General features: G+C 34.0%; 1 protein-coding gene across 4 annotated transcripts in view; it reads right to left on the bottom strand.

The window, feature by feature from the left end:
- Nucleotides 1–245: 245 nt before the first annotated feature.
- LOC145681210 (uncharacterized) overlaps nucleotides 246–13,449 on the bottom strand; it is a 52,658-nt gene continuing 39,454 nt past the window's right edge. For 3 of the 4 annotated variants that reach the window (XM_081752738.1, XM_081752740.1, XM_081752739.1), the window contains exon 3: nucleotides 246–604. In XM_081752738.1, the coding sequence (XP_081608864.1) occupies nucleotides 316–604 (289 nt within the window). In that variant the 3' untranslated portion in view covers nucleotides 246–315. The other variant, XM_081752741.1, reaches the window with a different exon arrangement.

Raw genomic sequence — 13,449 nt, 5'->3', positions numbered from 1 at the left:
ACGAGTATGTGTAAAGATGTGCCTTCTTAAGTTAGAACTATGACTAAATCCTCTTCCACACTCTTTGCACTTGTGAGGTTTTTCACCAGTATGCGTTAACATGTGTGCTCTCACATCTGATCTATTCGTAAACCCCTTTATGCACACTTCGCACCGGTGAGGTTTCTCGCCAGTATGTGTAAAGATGTGTCTTCTTAAGTTAGAACTTTGACTAAACCCCCTCCCACATTCTTGGCACATATGAGGTTTTTCACCAGTATGTGTTAAGATGTGTGCTTTCAAAGTAGAATTCTGACAAAATCCCCTGCCACACTCTTAGCACATACAAGGTTTGAAACATGTATGTATAACTATGTGCGTTTCCGTATTTGATTTTGCAGTAAACTCGTTTCCACACTCTTCATGTTTTTCTCCTGTATTTAGTAACATGTGTGCTCCAATATTAATTCGTTTTACGTACCTTTGATGCGTATGATCTTTTTCACTTTTACGTGATCTTGACATATGCGCTAAAGTTAATCCTTTACAAAACGTTTTGCTACTATCAGATTTCTCATCTGAATGAGAAATTGCCTGATTTCGAGCAAAAACTGTATTCGCTTTTCTGCAAAGAATGTGTTTATGGAACCAGTAAGAAATTAATTAAAAAGGAAAAGCATAAAAATAACATTGAAGAACAAAGAAGGGACATTTCTTAATTCTAAAATACAGCAGCAATGGCGAGATACTGATTACGAGAATCTTTACTATTACAACTACCACGAACTGTTAGTAAAACGACGAAAACAATTAGAAGTAAAATAAAGATAAAAAGGTTATAACAATTCCTAATGTTTGAACAAAGGTATTATTTCAGGCACTTTACCAATGCCTACAAGTGATTCTATTATCCTAAGATGTTTTGAGGTATCAAATTTTAATAAATATTACGACATTAATGTCTATTGAAAAATATCTACGTGTTTAGTTGTGTTCCATATCTAAACACTGTTCCGATACAAAACTATTTGAGAATCGTTTTTTTTTTAATATTTCACAAAATTATAACAAATACATAGTATTATAATTGTAGAATTCGATGCTAAGGTAATGAGGAAATGCGTAAAGTTTATCTATCTTGGTTCTTAGTGTTAGAGACTTCCAAAATTTCCAATGCTATCATGACAGAGCCTCCTTAATTTGCAACACATAAAAATAAATGTCTTCCCTATTATAACAGTCAAAAAAATCAACGAATCATGAATATTAAATTCAACAGAAAATCAATGAAGAAAGATGTCCTCACATATCAAAAAGTCTGTGGCAAAAAGTAAAGTAGTATAAGTCATCAAATATTAATTTCACACAACTGAAAAAGTATTTTCAAGACAATATATTGTTGCAGAGAATCTATTGTTTATCGAGGAAACAAGTTTTCACTTCCTGCTTTCCAGTTGTCTACAGCTCAAAACCTTCTTTTTGTCCTTCCTATATGGCTTGCACTTGCCATAATTTCTCTCTCAGGTCCACAAATATAATACAGGGATAGCTAATTAAAAGATTACGGCTGGAACATAATGAAAAATTTAAAACCGACCTATAGCACATAGAGTAAAAATGGATAGAATGTTCTGAAAAGTAGGTTGTTTCAGAAAAATAAAAAAATAATGATAAAATATATGCATTTTTTGCTAATTATCCAGAGCATCCCTCGCGGAGCTTACGTGCCTGAAATATCGTAGATTTGGATTTCGAATCTCTAGGCTCGATTTAGCACGAAATGTGACATTTGAGTTAATCATGCGACACAATATGGTCCTTATGACAAGCCAAATAGGTCCTTCGTAATAAGCTGATGCCATGCTATTGAACGAAAACAATATTCTATATCGAATTCACAACACTATTATTGCATGGATTGTCAAAAAATGTTCCCGGCAGTTGCTTTCATTGCTTCCCGGCACCTGAAAAAAGTCAGTGTTTATTGTTTATTATTTTAAAAGTTAAAACTGCGTGTAAAAAAGCCTCCAATCTGGTTATGAAAAGAAATGTAACAGACATAAATACGAAGAAAAATAAAAAAAAATATCCGCGATGTAGCTATATATTTTCTTGCATTGTGCATACTAATATCTGACCGTTAATCTTATTGCTACCCCCTTGTGGTCATCGTTCGATCCTAATTCCTTATTTTGTTGCAGATAGATCATGGGCGCAGCATTAATAATTTGCAGCAAACAGGAACAATGAGCAGTGATCCGGTTTTTGCCATCGGAAGGTGCATCAGAGGCCGCAATCCGTCCGAAACCTTCGGCAGACTACGGGAACAGTATCCTCAAGCAACGCAGTTTCTGGGAAAGGATTCAAAAATTCAAAAATGGTCCCATTGGTGTTACGCACGAGGAAAGAGTCGGACGACGATCTAGGGCCAAAAATGTTGTCAACATTGAGCGTATTTGTGCGAATAATTTTGAATTTTTCAATCCATTTGTAAATACTATTTAGCGGGAAGACATACTTTCAGAATTGTGACGAAAGTCTTTCATAGATTACGGCTCATGATACATATTCCGATCACAAAAACTGGATCATTATTCGTCCTTCCTATTTAGTACAAACTTCTGATTGAGCGGCTATGTACTATCTGTGACAAAAAGAAAACAAATGGACGAAATAGGATCAAACCTTCACCGCATAACTACATCAGCATATCAATAAAATAAACGAGGACAAATGTCAGGATGAACAATATAAGAAAAGTTACAGCTACATTATGGGTAAGTTTTATTTACTTCGAACATTACATTATAAAAAGTATTCAGCTGTGCTCTTTATACAAATGTTCTAATGTGCTGAGTTATTAAGGTCAAATGTCCTGATGGTTATTAAAATTACTAAATTCATATTTGTGGACAGGTACTTCAGCTTTGATAACCTCCAATCGATGTCGTTTCACTATGCGATCTTCATTCCAAATCCCGTCCACTGCCCGTACTAACCTAGCACAATCCTTTTCCGGAATTCAGATACTTCCTGGTTGTAGCGTAGAGCTTAGCTCAGGTCTCCTTATGAAATGCCTTACTTTGTTATTTCCATATAGCAAAACTTCCTATCATTGTGGTGTGACGCCTACGTTATGTTTTTATTTTCCTAAACAGTTTCAATATCGCTTTCTTGTTTGACAATAAGCCAAATAAATTTACAAAATACATGTGAAGATTTTGAGTACTTTACAATACTATTACTATGATACCAAAGAACGGGTATCGCGGGAGAGACCTACAATTGATTGAAAGGGAAGAATACTCAACAAAAATTCAAATTACGAATGTTGCACGTAGTAAGGAAAAGGGAATTGCATCAATCAAGGTAGATGGTAAATGGACAGACGACACAGGAAGAAGACACGTGTGGGAATATGATGTGTATTTCACACACGTTTTTATTTTCTGCTACCATAACGATCGACAAAAACATATGTAACAATGCTAAAGACACCATGGAATTTCGATATGAAGCAGCAAAGAAGATTCAAAAATTAAAGGATTTTGGATGTGAAGTACAAGAAATATGGGGTTGTGGATTTAAAAAACAGTTGGTAAGAAATGATGAGATGAAGAAATTTGTTATAAACCACCCATACCAGGAAACAACATTGAATCCTAGTGACGCTTTTTATGGAGAGCGTGCGAATGCCATACATTTGTATCACAAAACAGAAAAGACTGAAGAAAAAGTAAAATTTGTAAACGTTAATAGTTTGTACAGTCCGCAGCAAGAAACCTGCAACAAAAGCATGTAAGTTTATTGTGAAACGGCGAAGTCTCTAAGTTCCAAAATAAACGTGAAGGGGAGGATGCCTATGTTTCTCCTTGCGTAATTCGTGTTACTTAGACGTTATTTTGATTTCCTGCGCTGTTATGCGTAATTTGGCAATAAACTTACATCCTCGTCTTGCAGGCTTTTTTGCTGCGGACTGTACCCATTCGTATGAAAAAGTAATTAATTTGCAATTCGTCACCAGACAATCTATTTGCTTGGAGATTCCATTTTCCCAGCATTGAAGAGGTAGAATGATTAGTTAAGTTTTCTTTAAAAACTCATTGTATATTGCCTTACAAATGAAATGACAGATTAATGTTTCCCTTTGACGTACATATTGTGATGAATGAAATGAGTGAACTTGTATTCACAGTGATGAAGAATGAGTTCTACATGGTACGTGCGTAGCAGATGAAGTAAGAAATTATTGGATAAATGGTACAAATAGATTTTCATGAGATTTGAGCTTATGATGTTGTTCAATATGGTGAGAATACAAAAAGTGGTTGATTGTTTGCAGAATACATAAATATGTAAAAGCAAAAATGGAAGCTAGTGGATGGTCATCTTGTTGTGAGACAGATGAGCTAAAAGAGATGTACATTCAACAATTTTATGACAAAGAAAAAATACGGCTAGATATAGAAAGTAAAACATAATCTAGTAACTAGGAGTATATCTAAGTTAATGCTAAATTCTATTTCTGAAAACTGGTCAACGTGAGAACATGTGACAAGTAAGCATCATTAGCAACCCCAAGAAATTATATGAAAACAGATCATGATTTAGAAGTTCATCAAATATTTCTAGTAAATGATGGCATGTTATAAGTATATCGGCAATAGTCAGACCAAGTCCCTGTTTCATTATCAAGAGTAAACGTCACAGCCGCATATACAACAGTAGAAGCTAGATTGGAATTGTATAAGAATTTTGATCAGCCACTAGAAAAAGTATTATATTTTGAAACCGATTCTGTAATTTATACACAAAAACCTGGTGAAAGCACTATCCCAACTGGTGACATTTTAGGTGATTTAACAAATGAATTATTCGAAAATAGTAAACATATATCGCAGAATATGTATCAGCTGGTCCGAAGAATTATGCATTACGTATTTTTGACCACAATACGAATAAAGAGTATCAAGTACGTAAAATACAAGGATTTTAACTAAATTATGATTCTTCCAAACAGTTAAATTTCGATGTGACGAAGTAAGTGATAGTTTATGAAGATGAAGAAAAAGAAGAGTCGTCTTTAACCATAGAAGGCAAAATTACAAATGAGAAAAAATGTGCTGAAGGACAGATCATACTATCGTTAGCCTTCCCGAAACAAATGTGTACAAAGTGAATTACATAAAACGGCGTAGAATTCCAAACGCGTATGAAACTGTACCACACACTCCTTAATTCAAAAGAAGAGAAATGTAATACCAACATTTATAAATATATGGTTGCAGAGTAAACTAACATAGTCCTTAACATAAGTACGACATGGAAATATTGGTTTTCATGCCTTGTTGCTCAATCAGATGCATGTGGAAAAACTTCCTTTGTAACACGACTACTTTCCAATTTATCACGCATGGTTAATTCAACATTTCGTAATACTTATTGGTACTATGAAAAGTTGAAAATACACAGAGATGTCATTGAAATTACAGTTCATTGAAGAATTACCTCAAACAAAAGACTTTTTACCTGAAAGTGGATCTCATATTGTTATTACTGACTATGATATGTATGAAGTGAAGTTATATAGTTGATTTCTTTACAAAAGATTTTCATCATAAAAATCTTAGAGTAATATTTATTACTCAAACATATTTCATCAAAGAAAATGAAGTAGTTGTAAGATTTTGAATAGTTTTTATCATGTATTATTTAAAACTCCAAGGAGTAAATCACAAATTAGACATATGAGTTATCAGGTAATTCCTGAGAATCCAAAATAACAAATGAGAAATCAAAATATCTTCAAGAAAATTTGAACGACACAACAACGTTACCATACGGTTATTTATTTATTAATTTCAAACAGGATACACCAGATGAAAATCGTTCTAAATATATTTCCTGACGATGTTTATCATTATGTGTTTATAACATTAATTTTAAAATGTTTCTTCGTTCTATAAATATGGCCCCAAAGTAAAACACGAGGATGATTTTCGTACGCTGAGCAAAGCAAATCCTAAATTACTTAAAGCTATAGTGTCAAATGCACTTTTCAGTGATTCGTAGTATTTGCAAATGTTCTGATAATGCATTGAAATGTAACCTATATCTTATAAAGATACGGAAATCAAGGTTAATGTGATACAAGACGACACTTCAATATCTTGTGAACAATGGAAACTCCATTATAAAAAAAGAGCATTTATTTTTGAAACAAGTGGATTCTTACCAGCATTATTAACTTATATTTTAAGTGGTCCGTTTTTAAGTTTACTATTTGGCTACTGAAATGGAACACGCAAACAAAATGACTTTAGCATCATCTCAATTTCTAATCGTATACAATCAACATCAACAGCAGCCCTGGAAAAGTGTGAATTTAGTTAGGATCAAAAATTGCAAAACATTTTACATTTGTCCTCTAACAGAATTTAGAACAGGCCTTCACATTCTGCTTTGTTTTAAACTGCTAAACAATTGTGGGTAGCTACAAAGAAGAAAATTTCAATACGCTGTATAGGAAAGTGCTTACTGAAACAATCAACATATACATAACACAAACCAGTACGTCGTCGTTTAGAAAGAGATTTCTGTGTGGTGAACAATATTGACGATGAGTGGGAATAATGATCTTCAGTCTCTTCATACATTTGATGATGAATATCGTTATATTTTTACAGTGATAGATGTGTTGGAATGATATAATTGGTGTCTGCCAATAAAATCTAAAAAAAATAAATGGCTTTCAAGGACTTTTATGAATTTTTTTTTCGAAACCAGTTATATTCCAAACAGATAAAGGAAGTGAGTTTACAAATAGAGCAATACAGATATATATTTTAAAGAAACAAAATAAAAAATATTACAACCAATGTTCTGATTTAAAGGCTAGAATTGCAGAGCGTTTTAACAGAACTCTAAAAGAAAAAATGTGGAAGAATTTCACACAAAGTATCAAACGTATGATTATGGAAATGTATTGCCTCCTCTTGAGAAATCACAGAATGAAAGGTATCATTCAAGTGTTAAGATGTTATCTGCAAACGTTTCTCAAAATAACCTATTGCAAATGGGGCATAATCAATATTGTAGTAAAATGAAGAAGAAAACTAGATGTTTTTTAGAACATCTTAAGATTGGTGGTACAGTACGAATTAGTAGAAGTAGATATATTTGATAACGGATACATGCAAAACTGGAAGTGGAAAAAAATTTAAAGTGAACGAAATAATACCTAGAGATCTACCTGTTTATCAAATAGAAGATTTAAACAAAGAACCGATAGATTGACTATTTTTAGAAAGGAATCACTGCCTATAACGTTATCAAAAACTTTTTACATAAATAATATCATACGCACATTAACCGTAAGAAAAGGTAACAGAATAGAATCTCTTATTCATCGGAAAGTATATTCTTGTTCTTTGAACTAAAGAACAATGCAATGGAACAGGATGGAGCTTTTTCAGTTACGCTTCCCAGTAATAGTGTTATGGAATATTTTCCTCATAACATCATACACTACTAAACTTCATCAAAGAATGGAATTCCGTGAAAAATGGAAAGTGGCTATTTTTGAGTTTCATTATTCTCATTCAAATTTAAATATTAATGAACAAAATAATAAAATGTTTACAATCGTCCAAAAATTGATGAGCGGAAGTTTGTACATATTCCTGTCCGTTATTATATTGATATTTCATATTTGATAAAGCCAATTAATACACACAACAGATTCACAAATTTACATACATATTACATTAATGAAAGGAATAGCGATTTTATAAGAAATGCTCCTAAAAACACAGATGTGGACATTGTATTATTACCAGGTGCTATTGCGATGTTGGAATTAGATCCAAAAGCAGATATAAGGAACAGGCAACAAGACAAAACAGTTCCAAATTTACGTTTAGGACTTCCATATACAATGTACGTATATTGTGATATAATAGAATCCGTGTCTTTGGAGATCAGTAGCACTATTACTATAAACCTTCGAAACATTTGAGTTTAACGTCCGACAGTTATGCCGGTAAGGCTAAGGAAACGGTCACCATTATTATGTATCATAAATATAACTACCGTGGATCATACATTTGGAACTAGTGCTATACACATTTTAAACCTCCACATTATGTACTTATTAACAACATGCATTTTGAACACATAAAAATAGATATAAGAGATTTTACAGGCTCTCCACTCGCATTAGTTTCGGAAATATATGCGGTAAACTACATTTTTGACCAGAGCGAAAACATCAAAAACTATGAGCAATCCATATTTACATATTATAAAAACCATCTCTTTCTGCAGCTGGAAAGGTTTATGCTGGATCACATTATCATTATGGACATGCTATTGAAAGTTTCCTTGGAGGATTATTTCGCTCTGTCATGTCATTAGTAAAACAAGGCGTAAAATAATAACGAAGGAATTATCAAAATCTGGCGTCAATGATATTATCGACTCATCATTGATAAACAAAATATTAACGAATCCTTTCATCAGCGAATGGGTGAAGTGAAGTCAAGCTTGCACAAAGCTAAAAATACACTGAAATGTATGTCAGCATCTGGATATCAGAGAAGGAAAAGAATTACACATCATTCTATCTTTAACCCTTCATCATTACACATCATAGGAGGAAGAAGAAATGCACTAGTAAAAAGAAAAAACGTACACAGAAAGCAAAGAAAAATAGAATTTATAAGAGGAAATTATCAGACACCTTCCATTAAATCATCATCCTAGCCTCTCACATCTCATAACGCAAACCAGTATACTAGATAATCATATTGTTACAAATAAACCAATCAGTTCACTAGCTGATGACACAGGCATAGAATTCGTCATACCAGGAACAAGTGATGAATACATAAATATTCCACACACACTTTTTATATTTAAGCTCAAGAGAAACGGTATGGGTATGACTTCTATTAATGTACGTTAAATTTTATGTTCAGTGAGGTATTTAAATAAGTAAAAAAATGATTGCATTTCTATGTCATAATCATTTCTATCGATCATCCGTAAGAAAAAAAGTTAAATTATGATGATTATGCTAAAACACTCATTTTCAATGTCCATTATGATTTCAAGATACTACTAGACATATGGATGCAAAAACTAGTGTTTGTAAGGGATTTCAACAGCGTTATAGATTAGCAAAAACAGTGCAAAATTCGACATGCTTGGACATCTTCATTGTGATACTTTTAATCAGAATACATTTTTAATCCAAGGAGAACTACGCATCAAATTAATTCCTGCTAAGACAAATTTTTGTCTCATCGCTAATTATTTCTCTGTTGAGGCTAAAGTAAATATTTTAGTCCATGCTTCACATATTTCAAAGGTTGCTCTTAGTCTTACAATAAAACTAACACAAAACAAGTTTCGATAATCAACATCAGAGAAATATCCTTTCACAAGAAGTCAAATGAATTCATTCGTCATTCCAAATGGTCTTCAATCAAAAGCAATAAAAAATTTATTCATGGAAGTATTACCAACTCGAGCGATTTTGGCGTTTACTGAAAATGATGCATACACAGGAACGATAGCTTCAAATCTGTGTACCCCAAAATATTTTGACATTAGTTTCTTATCATTACATACTAATGGAAAACCTTTACAACTAAATTTTGAAGAAAACCTATATTATTCTTCATATCAAACCTTATTTTGTGGATCAGGTATTTACTTTTTAATCTATGGTAACAACATTTTTCGCCTTGGCTTTCCTCAAGGATACACTATCTTTGTTTTCGACATTATGCAAGATGAAGAAGCCAGGGCTGTGCAGCATTGGAACTTTATTAGACACGGATGTGTTCGTTTGTTTCAAGGTTAATTTAAGAACTCTCTACCAGAATGTGTCCCATGCAGCACATATGGAAAATTTCAATCCCTCTTAGAAGTGGATCACCAGAGGAACATAATCGTATATTTTCAAAAGTACGTTATTATTATTATTATTATTTTTAAATACCACTTCATATATATACACGTATGTATTTTTATATATGATGTCACCCACAATAGAATACGAAAGACATGCAGAATACTTCGCTATATTTCGATTTCCTTCCTCTGTAATTCAACACATTCAATTTCTGCGTAGAATTTCTCTTTATAATAAATTCACCCAGGGTGGCCACTCATTTGGAATTTCAAAATTCTTTGACATTTCCAGAAAATTTTCCGGTTTTCCAGAAAATTTCTAGGAGATCTAAAATTGGTATAGCATTGTTTTTCAAAGCTTAAACAGAAGCTACAAGCGAAATGCAATGTGGACTAGAGGATCATTATTAAAAAAAGAATCACAAAAAACACTAGCGAAGAAAAATAGTCTAATTTTAATCACTTACTTGCCTAATTTTCAATTCTCCTGTGTGTTTCCACTCCACTGTAACCAACTGCTGCAGAGGACGAGAAGAGGAATGTCTATCCCTATCGCTTTCCAATCTTAAGCTTAATACTAGTCACAAAAGTACACACACTTACAGTCCACTACTAAAACACAAATTACTGGAACGAACACTACTTTACTGAAATGTTTTAAAACCTCAAATCACAGACTTGCAGTTCACTACAATCAAACTGAAGTTAAGACCACATCCACTTAAATGTTTTAAGACCTCAAACCAATAATCTCATCATCAATTGCAGACAGTTTCTCCTTGACATCATTCAACAACTTCATTTTCTTCGCCTCGAGTTGAATAACTTTATCCTTAATGGCATTTCTCTTCTTCTGTTTCTTCTCTTCCTCTTCTTGAAACCTCAGAGAATCAACATATACTCCATGAGCATTGCGGGCAGCATGGACAACCCTCTTTGTAATTGGAAACTTATCAATACCACCCACAGCGGAAATTTTATCATGTACCTGCCTGAGTGCAATTAGACTCAACTCGCTTTGATTTTCAATTAAACATTCTTTGTTGATTGAAAATCCCCTCTCCACACTATCATTTCCATGAGATAAAATGAGGAGAAATTTCACAAAATCAGTCATATGTATTGAGCCTAAATGCAGCATCTCCATCCAATGGTCATCTAATCTCTTACTTTTCCTGTCATAAGTCCTCATTGCTTCCAATACAAGAAGATTTTTAGCAAAAACTTTGAATTCACCTTGGATTTCATCAGCTAATGTTCCTGAAATCCAATTCTTGGATATTACAATTTTTAGGAAATTGGACAATCTCTTTGCAGCTACAGTGACATCCATAACAAACACACTTGGATCCAGGAAAGAAATTGCTCTTGTCAGGTTGAATTTTAGAGGTGACCTGTCCATTATTTTCAGTATGAATTTCTGACATCCTGCTCGACAGTCTTGTCGAAATTAAAGAGCCTGTCTCTCCGATACGGTATTGGCTTTTCGTATAGCATCCTTTGATCTGTACCCAATGTTTACAAACTTGGCTGGCTTTAAGTTTTCGCTATTATTGAAATCAATCTTAACCAATGGCCGGCCTTCCAAAACACTATCTTTCACAAAACGACCTGCAACAGACAATACTATGGCCTGGAGCGAGTTGTAAAGGAAAGGAGCTAATGGAGCTTCTCCCTGAAATTCACGCAGGAAAGGTTCAACAGTATTTGCTAATGTTGTGAAAAACCCAAGTTTTGCGCCAAGCAGGTTATCATTTGTGAAATGTCTTACAGTATCAAAGCTTTTGCACTGTGGTATTTTCTTCTCATCAACAGCCCACTGTACGCATTTCTTTACGTTCGGTAATATTTCCATCGCCCGGGAAGCAACGTCCGAATTTTCTGTCCATCTAATGCTGCAAAATTTTTTCGGAAACACAGAAGACCCTGTGCATCTTATGTAATCTGCACGACGAGCTGGAACGTCTTTGAATAAATTATAAGACGCCCTTAGGAATTCTTCTAATATCCAACCTGTTGCTTGCATGGCAGCTTTAAAAGCACAATTCATAGTTTGCAGCCCACAACTTTCAATATCAAGAAGAATTGGATCTGAAGGTTAACTTGCAAGATCTTTCTGCAGGTCACTTAAAAATTTGAAGTTAACTTGTGGACCATCCATCTTGAGGTCCAAACCTAAGATACCATTCTTGAAACTAACTTGAATGTCTGCTGAAGTTGAATGTCCGAGGAACACTGAATTTAAATATCTTGCTGACACTTGGTTTCTTTCATTGTCCAAAAACCGAATCGTAAGGTCCATTTGCTGCTTTTGCGAGACTTTGTTAAGGCAATAACATAATGCTTGCAAGCTTCTATTTCTTTGAGAAGATCACCTTTAAAAAGTCGTCCAAGACCATGAACGATAGTATAAGCTAACTTGGTACGTTGTAATTGCATCTTACTACAAATTTCGCTATCAGGGAACATGAGCTTGAAATTTCTTGCCAGTCGGGAAGCAGATCGGAATGACAAGTGTTCCATTACTGCCTGCAAACACCACAGAACTTCAGCTTTAGTTACTGACTCAGACACTAGAAACGACTTCATAACATTAGCATGTTTATTTTTAATAGATTCTTCGGAAGCCACCAGCACCAGCTTTACTTACAACCAGTTCTTCAGCGGGACAAGAAGGACCTGGATTCTGACCACTACATTCCACTGCATTCTTTTGCTGACAAAAAGTTGTTATCGGCAGAGTTACTAGAGAGTTCGTCACAGCTGCAGTGTGTTTTTTGCCTTCCATGTGGCTAATAATAGCCCGTTTCCCCATGTTGCTGAGGCTAAAAGTATTTCTGCAAATCTTACAGATGCAGCATTCCTGTTGACCTTCACAGCAGAAAGCCACAATGAGAAATTTTGAGTTGGAGAGCCAGTCGTTCGAAAAAGTAGCTTTTTTGGACATGATTGAGACGCAAACTGAAATGAAAAATAATAATAATATGAATATGAGTGTACAATCATTCACATCAGAAATTAATATATGTAACAACATCAATAACATAAGTACACTGTCTATTGTTTCTCATTGCTCAACGTTGTTACTGAATTTGGTATACCGAAAAAGTTAGTTAGATTAATAAGATGTGTTTAAGCGAATCCCAAAACAAAGTCCGCGTAGGAAAATACTTGTCCGCAAGATTTCACGTTGAAAATGGCCTGAAGCAAGGAGACGCTTTGTTGTCATTATTATTCAACTTTGTCCTGGAGTATGCTATAAGGAAATTAAAGAATAGCAACCAGTGCCTAGAACTAAAAGGTGTTCACCAGGTTATGGCATACGCCTATTATGTAAATCTGATAGGGGAAGATAAAGGAACAATAGAACGAAATGCAGAGATTTATTAAATGCTTGCAGGGAAATGGGGTTAGAAGTAAACGCAGATAAAACTAAATACATGAAAGTTCGCCGAAATCGTGATAACGCAAATTGCGAATGCGTCAAGATTTGGTACCCGTAGCCCCTTTAGCTTGTAGTCTGAATATTTTGGGTACAGATAGACAGACAGA

The sequence above is a fragment of the Thermobia domestica genome, chromosome 3 (assembly GCF_964235325.1).
Source record: "Thermobia domestica chromosome 3, izTheDome1.hap1.1, whole genome shotgun sequence".
NCBI lineage: Eukaryota > Metazoa > Arthropoda > Insecta > Zygentoma > Lepismatidae > Thermobia > Thermobia domestica.
This window is presented reverse-complemented; position numbering and strand designations above follow the sequence as displayed.